Below are 11,382 nucleotides of genomic sequence, written 5' to 3'. Positions count from 1 at the left end.
AAGAAGATCACTGCGTCGTAATGAGAATCCCTTAGCTGACATCGATTCCATCCCTTGAGGTCAAGCATGGCCTGATAGACATCCTCTGAGACGTAGGCTCGAGGATCCATGACACCCCGGTCGCAGATAACGACGGTGGGTACCTTGACGATCCGAGCCATGTCCATGTAGTAGCGTTCTGTCTCCATCTGATACTCGATGAGCCTGCATTGGAAGTAGATGATGTCAGGGAGTTTGAAGTCCTTCATCATGATCATGACACCGGAATGGATGAGTTGGGTGGGGAGTTAAGGGACGATGATGACCCTAAAGTTCTTTTGTTAAAGATGGTCTCTAAGATGCTTCATGGCAGTGGTTTTGCCAGCACAGGGTCCTCCAGTGATACATATTTTGAAGATATGCTGGTCACTTTTGTTCAGTCCATCCAATAGGGACATATCTTCAGATTATATCAACCAATGATAAATTTAACCTATTTAATCAAAGTATCCTTTCCTTCTCTCTTGTATTATATGATGAAAAGGGTTCTGATCTATAATCCTATCTGTCCCTATGCAGAACGCGTCTGGTTTGCTTTGCACCATATGGGTCTCTAGTACGACCTTCAGGTTGTCTCCATCACTGAAAAGCCTCCCTTACTCAAGGACTACTATCAAAAGGCTATTTGCCGAGACCCTTCTTCAACCGGCAAAGTGCCTGTCCTGCTGGACCCAGGTTACTGCCTACCTCTAGCCGAAAGTGACCTGATCGTATGGTACCTATGCTAAAAGTATCCAGGTGGCTAGAATCTGCTGCCTGATGACCATGTCGAGAGGATGAAGATGAGGCACTTCAGTAACAGCTATGGCAGTGAACTGCTGTCAGTGTTTTACGGGTTCATGAAGTTCAACACCAAGAGTGAAGAGGAGAAGGAAAAGATCTTATAGAAGATGCACAAGTTTCTGAGTGGCTTTGACAAGGACCTGTGTCTGCCGTTTGCTATTGGAGAAAGGGTGACAATTGCAGATGTGCTGATTTATCCATTCCTGCGCAGATGGATAGTCATCGACCACTTTTGCAAAGTGACTATAAACTTCGAGAAGTACCCTAAGATCGGAGAATACCTGAAACTGATGGACAGTCTAAAGGCAAGTCAGCACACCAAGCAGTAAGCTGACTTCTTCTTACAGGCCTACACCAAGTTTTTCTAGTGAGCATTTGAGATTATTATTTTATCATTAAACTAATGCTTTTCATACTGTTTTTTCTACTAATTATTATACTCCCACACATGCCTCTTCACAACTGCACTCATCCTGCGCCTAGGACAAGACTCTCTGTCCCTCGAACCCCGCCTCCTACCATCGCTGGGTGCAGAGGGTTGTTCCTAGCCCTGCGCAAACTGCTCTTCAAGCACTATAAGCAGTTCATCACTCTCTCCTATCGCATTCGAACTGTCAGTCTGCTGTCCAGACAGTCGAAAATCGGACTTGTCGTGCTGAAGAATGCAGTGAAGTGCAAACTAAGCAGCTACAAAGCGTAAGGGTTTCTGAAACTGAAGATGAACTAGCAGCTGAAGAGAATTTAATCGACTAAAACCATCCTCTTTGTCAAGAAGATCTAGAGTTTCTCAAAAAGGCAACAGCTAGGTGTCTTTGGTCGAATTTGGCACTCAACTCACCTGCAAGCTAAGCCTCATCTACTGCTTATGCTCAGGGTTGTTACAGCCGCTCTGAATCGAAGACTTCATTGCGGCTTGAATGCAATTTCAATTAATACCAGCTAGCATAACAGTCAACGAACAAGTTCCTTCTACACAGTGTCTAAACAATCACTCCACAAATCAACTCGCAGCAGAAGTCTGAACCAGTCGGTACACATGTTCTCGAGCCAGCCTCGGATCAGCCAGGAATGGTCGAAGGCATCCTTTGCAAGAGTTGTTCACAACTACCAGGTCAACGCTCACAAAATGGGTGAGGGTCTGCAGTTTGGCACCTTCTTCTACTAGACACTGCTGAATGTTGTCTTTGGGGTCATTTAATGGCTCATTTCAGTGAAGAACAGTCCAGACCTGCCTCTAAGCATACTCAAACGATGCTAATCGCTGCATGACAGTCTGAAGGATCTGGAGGATTGGCTGCGTAACCAGAGAGAGGTCAGCAGCAATTCTCTTGCTTTGAAAGAGACCATAAAGAAGCTCAGGAAGAATTGCTTGACAGCCACCTCCTTCAGCGATATCCGGTAGCAGTTCTTAAAGCTGTCTAAGAAGCTGCCTCAGGGCCTGACTCGCAAGAAGACTATTTCACGATTTCAGCAGGAGTGCCTTGAACTGGTGCATGTAGCATCTCAGCTAAGAAACATAATCCGACACGACGGAGGTGCTTGGAAAGTGGCTGTAGAGCTGTCGTAGCTGTAGGAGCAGGTCTAAAGGAAGTTCATGCAGCTGATGGAGGATGAGGATGAGGATGAGGTTTCGGAATGGAACATTCTTCAGGTGGAGCCAGAGAAGTCAATAAAGAGTCATTCCGTGTCAAGTCATGTCTCAGCAAAGGTGTGTATGGCTTTAGAGCAGTTCTGGTAGAGCAAGGAGAAAGGGAAGCCGAGGTACAGGCGGAAACAACTTTGATATCACTTCATCAGGGCAATCATTTCATCTCTACATTGCTAGGTCATGCTACGTCAGCAGCAATAACTCAGCCAGTGATTGTTGGGCAATGGCCTTCCTAGCAGTCCTTTCCTTCTCTTCTTTCTCCCTTTTGTCCTAGATGACCACCTCCTCCTCGCACACACCCACCACCACATGCAGACTCTCCACGTTCTGGGCAATCTGTCCCGCCTCCCTTATCAAGTTGAACCGGTGGTTCAGTCTAGGGCCATTGGTCAAGCCCCTGAACAAGGACTATGGGTGCATCTAGAGAAAGGCCTTTTCATAGACAGTTGCTCTCTCTCTGATGCCTATCTCTTGCAGTGAGCTTTGCTCGTCTATGGTGAAGGCACGCAGAGGCTGCTTGGTACCTCGATAGGCATTCAAAGAGTCGTAGATGAGGACGATTGAGAAAGGCTTAGAGTTGTTGAAGATCTTGGCCACCTCAGTCAACTCTTCATAGGAGTGGTTGTTTAGAGAGACCATCATGCCTAGTTTGCGGATGTCCAGGTTGAACTTGGAGTTGTATTCGATATCCTCTGTAGAATATCGTCCCACTTCAGTGATCTAGACAGAGTCATCGCCATACACTCCAAACAGCTATGTTTGGACTTCCTTGGGCTCAGCATCAGCAACCAGCTTGACCATCTGCAGGTAGGCAAGGGCAGTGATATTTATCTGGTGCACTGTGAAGGACATGAATCGCAATGGAATAATAAAGTGCCACACAAAGCCAGCTGCTATCTGGACGTGTTAATCAAATGGCCTTACGCTCAGCGTATTTCTATAAATTGCCTACCATCTTTTGTAGGACGTAGCTGCCAGGCCCAGGCACTCCTTGCTGTGGCTGAGCTGCTCGTTTCTCACTGCCGAACTTCACCTCCTGGTGCTTTGGCATTCATCAGAACGTAGCTGCCAGGCCCGGGTTGTTATCTCCTCTGTCCATATCCGAATCGCTAGGCCTTGGATACTGCACACCCTGCCTTATCCAGCAGCAGTCGAGTTTCGTACTGTCCTGGTCCTGGCAAGTTGTCCTGACTCTTCTTTTGTAGCTTTTGGCCGATAACAAACCCCCCTGTGCTAGCCTTCAAAACTGCCAGGTAGTTGCCTGGGCCAGGAGTGGTAGTGTCTGTAGGATAGTAACGGTCTCTTTTCTATCTGCCCATCTTGTAGGAGGGTCGGTCAAGGCTATCATGGATGTCGTACTGGCCTGGCCCGGGATTCCTATGGCTTTCTCCAGGCTGCCCAATTTTTGTGCCAATGAACCCGCCTGGTCTTCTGGCTTGGTCCGGACAGTAGTACTACCCAGGCCCAGGAGTGTGCATCAAATGTTCATGCTACTTCTTGCCTGAAATGGTGAACCCCTTTACTGAGGATTCCCTCAGAGGCCTTTAAAATTCACTCGGGCATTGTAATAGCCAGCTGGTAAGCCTTTTACGCCCAGGATGGTTGGCCCTTAGAGTTTGGTTGGTCCTGCTACCGATATAACCTCCTGCCAGAGTCTTGTTAAAGTCACTCCTTTGATAGTGTGCAGGACCGGGCAGTTCCCTCTTGAGACAGGAATTGACTCTTCCAGCCATGGTGAACCCCTTAATCCCAGCCAGCTACTCAGGATTGTAGCTGCCAGGGCCAGGGTCATGAGTCTTTCGGTAGTTGACTTGTCTGCCACCGAAAGAATAGCTGGGTGCTGCTTTCTGGATAGATTCTTTTCTGGGTTGGTAGTCTGCTGGCCCAATCGATTATTGATGATGACTTAGCCGGTGGTGTGACCTGCTCACGGCTCCCTTCAACCGCGAACTGCCGAACGACCAGGCAGGCTATTGTTTGGCAATCTGCTGGAAGTCAGGATGCAGGTTCGGCCCAGGGTCATCTGAGTGGCTGGTGAGATGGTGCCGGTGTCCGAAGGTATAAGCTGGAGCAGATTGCTTCATTAATTTTATTGCAAAGTGCCTTTGTTCATAGCAAATGCACTGCTATATAAACAGCCATCGAAAGGATCTGATTCAGGTGGGTTGAAGATGGCTGTAAAGCAGGCATCCAGTAGCCTCTTCCCGCAGGGCAGCAGTGTGCAGGTGTACCAGATATAGGCAGCCATCGACAACAGCACGAACACCAGCGTTATCCAGAAGTGGTCGAACAGGATCGCAGAAATCAGAGTCATAACGCAGGAGGTTAGCATCAGAAGAGTAGCCAGCAGCCGGCCAGGCTTCTTCAGGTCACGGACTTGACTTTTAGGCCCGCTGAAGAAACAGAGACTTGCGTAGCACATGACCTGGCTGAATGAAAAGAGTATGGCGAAGAGTGCGATGTGTCCGGTGGCTGCAGCAAACAGTGAGATAGCCGAGTAGAAGGTAAGAAACCAGCCTACTAGAGCACAGACGACAAAGCCAAGCACTCGCCAGTGATAAGGGATGTCAGGGAAGCACCCCTCCATGCGATCAATGAGTTCCTCTTTGGCATTGTCCCCCATCACCCTGTACTTGAGATCGTCAGGGTTCGACTCTTAAGCGGGTCTGGCATTGCCCATTAATCTGTTATAATGAATGAGATCAAAAGGGACGGGGCTAGATTACTGGAAAGTGGCTTTATTGTGTGACTAAGGTGCTGCTGGCCATCAGGGCTGCATCTCGTGGAGCATGCACTTTGTAGTGCTGCTCTACCAGCTCGACACGACTCGAAAAGGGGGCTTTTAGAGGCTTTGGAACCAGGTCCTACACAGAGTACCGTTTGCCACCATTGATCACGTTGAACTTGTTGTTGCTGCGGTGCTCGATCAGGTTGGCTCTGACCAGGTTCTTGAGCTTCTTGTTCTACTCGCCAGCCAGGTACTGCATGGCCCTTAAGTTCTGGCTTGCCTGGTGAGTGACAGGGTCGTAAGGGTCGCCAGTGGCATTGCAATGTCGCTTGACACCTGCCTCGTACAGCTGGTTGTTCTTCTTCCACTTCTAGTAGTCCTTCTAGATCACGCGGTCTTAGAGCTGAGCCTTGTATTTGTCACGATCCATCTGAGAGAATCTGCGCTGCTGGTACTTTGCCTCACTGAACATCCGACTCAGCTTGCGTCGGTCAGCCTCTTCTGCGTTGAAGTCCTGCTTGAAGCGTTCGAGTGCTGGTGAGGGAAGGACCATCCTCGTAGAAGAAATGCTTGGCGCCTGGGTTGCCAGTCGTCCCCTCCAACAGATCTTTCATGCCAGAGCTATGATTGCTCTTGTTAGTGTACTGTCTCCGTTTAATGTCATAGTCCATAAATAAACAATGTTCAGCCTATCACACTCATCACTAGCCCTTACCGACAGTACACCTGAGTCTTGCAGCCATGCCGACTGTGCAAATAGCCGTACCCTTCTTTCCTGCCTTATAGGAACCCTCCTTAGTACTTCCAGTGGAGGTGGTCGTTGTGCAGCAGGATAGTCCCTTCTCCATGGAACTTGTTGTCTTCCCACTGTCCTGAATACTAAAGCGAGCCATCAGGTCTGACCAGGGTGCCATGTCCATGCATGGCATTTCGCTGCCAGCTGCCCTAGTAGATGGCACCACTGGCAAAGTAGAAGGTGCCGGTGCCATGCCGTTGGCCAGCCTGCGCCCATCCTCTATACACTCCTCCATTCTGATACTCCACCTGAATGAAGCAAGGCTCAAGACACATAGTTTATGTGTGGTTGAGATTAGAGTCGTCTTCCAAAGAACTGTGGTCAATGAGGAAAGGTGCGGTGGTGATGTGCTTCTACTCTGCCACCTGATAGAAGTGCATCTATTGCGTTATCTTCACTCCTCTCTCCTTTGTCACAGCTGTACTCTCTGGGTTGCTCTTAAAACTGCCAGAGTGGGATTGTGGCCCCAGTGGTCGAGAACTGCCTGGTCTGGTCAGGAAGGTCTATTGCTTTGAAGTGTGCCTTTAGCCCATGCTGATGAGAGGAGGGGGTTAGTGGTTTTCTTGCTGGGTTTAGTCGACGGAAGTGCCCAGGTAGATGACTCGCTAGTCGCTGGGTGGCTGGTCACTGTAGAGAAGAGAAGAGGGTTGAGCGTCATTCATCTGCTTGGACTCCACTTGTTGTACGCTGCTCAACCGCTCATCTCGACGAGTGAGCCTCAGCCTGTTCATGTTGAGCTTCGAAATGTAGCTGATGGACCTCTGCCTCTCGCCTAATGAAGACTGACTGTTGAGTGAATTGAGCATGGAGTGAATCACCTAGAGAGAGGCATTGTCAATCATCCGCCTCAGAATGCTAGTCAGCTTGAACCCAAACTTGTGCTAATGAACTTAAAGAGCATGCAGCAAGACAGACCCGTCACTAAGGCAGAGTGGCATAGCTCCTTGAAATCGGAGATGGTGCCGATCGCCAGTATTGTCAGCCCTGTAGCTTTAGTATCAGCTAGCCCAGATATCCGAAAGGGAGGGAGCAGACAGGTATCTCCAGCCCTGACAATAACACTGTGAGGGGCTACATCTCCATGATAGCCAGCCACCTTTTCATACTCTCGCAGTGCTGACACCAAGTCCTTCATGCAGTTCATCACCTGTCCACTTGTCTACAGAGTGATGTGCTCTTATCCCTGCTGCTCGTGAAGAGTGAGTATCCCCTCTTAGGCAGGCTTGGATCAAGCTGTACAGTGACGAGGCGTGCACAGTTGGGATGGGTGATTTCTTGGACCCTGAGCAGATGGCGACACAGGCTATCAGCATCACCGAGCAAGTGATGTCTCTGTGCGATGAAGGTGGAGTGGGACTGAGTGACCTTCTTGAAGTCTGAGTGAGCCAGTTCATCAGTCAGAGAAAGGGAGGTGCCACCCATTTGATTTGAATTTATCAGCCCGGCAGTACAAGCTATCTCTCTATGAAAGGACTGGCCAAGCAGTATCCATATCTATAGATTATATCTGGCAAGCAATACTACCAGCAAAGGAAGGTTGAAGGCAGTAGTAATAATATGGACTGCATTTTATAGGGAGAGGTCATCCTGTCTTACGAGTTGGAGTTCCAGTCCAAAGAGGATCATCAGGACGATGACCTGCCTACCTAGTACACTGTCACTCCTAGCTCCAAGTCTCATCAACCCCCCTTCACCTTCCTGCACAAGGGGCATTGGTCTCACCAGGAAAAGCTTTCCTACCATCTCTTCCTCTAGGCCTACCGGACACACTTCTAGGAAAGTCACCTGCGAAGGATGAACAAGATCTTCAAGGTCATGGCTGACTTCATCAGCACCAGAGCAGCAGATCAATGCCGCTCGCACCACCAGAAGATGGAGAAGAAGTATGGTCCTTTTCATAGCATTCTGCGGCACCTGCGCAAACTTAACTATGGGGGCATTGACCCCCAGCCTGTTGAGGAAGAGCTGGACAGGAGGATGGTGATCGACCGATGTGAGTTGCTGTCATCCAGTAGCCTTGCTGCAGGTGAGTGAACAAACATATTAATAGGCAAAGACCAAGGCTTGTCAAGGACGCTCTTGATCTAACTCCATCAATAAGGATTGGTTTAGTTGTTACTTTAGGGGTAAACCTCATAAAGGCTTGCATGCAGCACCATTTGTATATTCTTGCTTGCCAACCTTATTATCAACACATATACAGCAGCATGTCTTAGCTATAGGCAATGTCGCACTCATTGATCAAACTAATCAAATGAAGCGGGAGGAATTGGTAGTGCTGGCCCGCATGGCTCAGGAAACTGAGCGTGTCCATGATCTCATGGAGTTTGTCCACCAAATGGTCAGGGCTGCTCCTGACCTCTCTCCTCCTGAGCGCACCATCGTCTCATCCGCCTACAAACTGGCCATCGGCAACCGGCGAGCAGAACTGAGAGTGCTCAACGCAGTGGAGGCCAAGGAAGTGACAGGGGAGAACAGTTCGTAGAGGCTGCAGGCTGTGGACTACTACCGCAGCATAATCGAGCAGTAGCTGCACAGGCTCTGCGAGGAATCACTGAGCCTGTTGGATGAACAGCTGATACCGCATGCGAAGACCATTGAAGCCAAGGTGTTCTTCCTCAAGATGAAGGGTGACTGCTTGCGGTATCTGTGCGAGTGCATGAAAGGGGATGGACTCTAAGACACCATCAGAGAGGCCAAGCGAGTCTATTACCAGGCTGAGAACTATGCCAGGAACAACCTCACTGCCACCAGTCCCATACGCCTCGGACTGATGCTTAACTTAAGCGTGCTCTATCACGAGGTGGAGGGGCGACCAGAGCGAGCGCTGGAAATAGGCAACAAGGCTTTTGAGGAGGCAGTGTCAGGAATCGACAACGTGAATGAGTAGAGTTACAAAGAGTGCACATTGATTCTGCAGCTGATGCGGGACAATATTTCAGCCTGGACCAACGAGGTCGAGCAACTCGGAGACCCTCCTTGACACAGTTTGAAACGGCTCATCAATAATAATTAATGAGTTCGCAATCCAAGCACTCCAAGCACTCCAAGCATGCACACCTACGCAGCGCACTGCACCAGTCCGCTCTCTCTCAGCGGGACTAGCTCAAGTCAGTTGTCCTTGCACGCTTCCTCAGGGATTACGGGCAAACTTCACATCGCGTCAAATTCGTAAGGGAGGAAGTCGACCAGTTTTTCAACACCTAAAAAGTCACAGAGGACTCCCTCCGAGCACTCAAGGTTCGGATCGCCAAGTTTGAGATGCAGCCCTCGGGAAAGGCCAAGTCAGTTTCAGTGCAGGCTGGTCTGGCTAATTAGGCACAGGCGAAAGTGCAGCAGGAGAATGCTCAGGTGCCAAGCTATCTTCCATCGATAAAGCCAGCCATGTAAAGGCCTTAAGCAGCTAGTCGGAAGTAGATGGGGTCACGATCGAGCAAGAGCAGCAAGTACAGCAACTCTGTGGCAAGGTCAGTGTATGTAGCTGATGGAGATGCTGATGACTAGTGGGCCACCCTGGTACGCTTCGATGCTGAGCTGTTCAAGAAAGAGAAGCAGCTGTAAAAGCTGAAGTAGCAAGAGACACAGCGCAGAATGAAGGCGGATCTGGACCTGCAGCTAAGAGAGAAGGCAGAGAGGCGCAGGGCAGAGAAGGACTAGGAACGAGAGTTTGTGGACATCCAGGAGGAACAGGCACGTGCTTTTGACAAGAGGCAGAAGTTGATCGCAGATGAGCTGCACCGTAAGATCATGGTTGAAAAGAAGATGCGGGACAGGCAGATCAAGGAGGAGCGTAAGCGCAGGGTCTATTAGGAGCACGTTAACTAGAAGGTGGAGAAGCAGCTGGTCGACCAGATCCAGCAGTAGCTGCATGTCTAGAAGCAGGAGGTCATCCGTCGCAAAGAGGCAGAGAAGGCACGCTTCAAAAAACTCATCACCTAAAACGCAGAGAACCAACTGCGGCTTCGAGAGGAGCAAGAGAGGGAGCGTGCAGAAGACGTCCGGCTGCAGGAGGAGTACAGCCGACTGCTGAAGGAACAGGAGGAAAAAAGGGAGAGAGAGAAGGTGGAGAGGGAGCAGCGGTCGAAAGGCATCCTCAATACATTCTAGGACAGCGTGATCAAGGACAGAGAGGAGCACATGAGAGTCGAGGATGAGAAGATGCAGCGCTACATAAGATAGTCTGATTAGAGGCACGAGCACGAGAGACAGCTCAAGCGGGAGGAAGTACTCCGCAACCAGCAGGAGATGAAGCAAGTGCTGGTCAAGCAGATTGAAGAGCGCAATGACAAGAAGAAGGCTTAGGACTAGGCCAACCGGGTCCAAGGCTAGATCTGGCGTGAAGACTTCTAGAACTTCAAGCAGCACGAGGCCTAAAAGAAGCAATACCTGAAGGATGCATACAGCCGGCACAAAGAGGTGCTGCTGTCATTGGTGCACTAGAAGCAGGCTCGTTCAAAGAGCCGGAAGATGAATACTCTGTAGCTGCTGTACAACAAGGCCTTGATAAAGGAGGCAGCCAAGCTGGACCAAAACCATGTGCATAAGGAGACGGTCAAGTGATGACAGCATAATCAATTTATTGTTATCTCTTTTAGAACCGTTCTTGCTGTACTCCTCTAAGCTTATAGCTGCAGGTCTGATAGTTCTAGCCTTTGACGCCGGTTCTATTCTTTCAGCTTGGCTGTCTCCTCCTTCAGACAGTGTAGCTCGTTCTCAAGTTGAGCTTGTCGCTAGCTTGCTTTTGACTGGATCTGTTCTGCTTTTTGAGTGGCTACTCGCTGCCTGTGTTGATAGTCCTTTTACAGCCTGCAGACGAACTCGATGGCTGCCTCACGGAGCTGGTTGTAAGCTCTTTCGTAGAGCATGGTTTTGAGCTAGGCATTCTTGCCATTGATGTCGAGCTGCTGGTGGAGGCAATGGTCATAAGCCTCGGTGATGTCGAAGATCGAGCCAAGACAGCCCTGCTCAGCTTGAGCGGCTAGAGCTGAGGTCTGCTAGTGGAAGAGCTGCTCGATGGCTGCAGATTTGGCATGCACGATTGTGTCCCTGGCATCGTCGAGAATGTTCTTGAAGTCTTTTTTGAGCTAGCGACGCAGGATCTCTTTATCACCCAGAGAGTTCTTTTCGAACTGTCTGCCAATCTCCACGATCTTTGTCTCTGCCTCCTGCTCGAATGCTGCCAGGTTGAGCGACTTTAGGCATTTGCCCTCGCAGTACCCTTTCACGAACTGCAGCAGCTTCCCTCTGCTGGTCTCTAGAATGCGCTGAGCCTCAGCTCTGCAGACTTGGTCCCAGCTGTTCTCGATTTCTGGCAGGTCTCCGTTGTTGATGGCTTCACAAAAGAAGTTGCACATTTCGATCAGCATGGATGGGCTGCAGGGTCGTCCT

The 11,382-nt window shown here is 49.7% G+C and overlaps 1 protein-coding gene across 1 annotated transcript; it reads right to left on the bottom strand.

Annotated features, from left to right (window-relative positions):
* Positions 1–4,559: 4,559 nt before the first annotated feature.
* LOC308128342 (vesicle transport protein SFT2B-like) lies at positions 4,560–5,093 on the bottom strand (the record flags this gene model as incomplete). The annotated part of the gene is made up of 1 exon (XM_080494045.1): positions 4,560–5,093. The coding sequence occupies one exon, from the start codon at positions 5,091–5,093 to the stop codon at positions 4,560–4,562; it is 534 nt and encodes a 177-aa protein (XP_080350171.1).
* Between the last annotated feature and the right edge of the window lie 6,289 nt (positions 5,094–11,382).

The sequence above is a fragment of the Lipophrys pholis genome (assembly GCF_963383615.2).
Source record: "Lipophrys pholis genome assembly, contig: SCAFFOLD_280, whole genome shotgun sequence".
Classification (NCBI taxonomy): Eukaryota; Metazoa; Chordata; class Actinopteri; order Blenniiformes; family Blenniidae; genus Lipophrys; species Lipophrys pholis.
The sequence above is the reverse complement of the archived record's forward strand: the minus strand, read 5'-3'. Positions and strand labels throughout refer to the sequence as shown.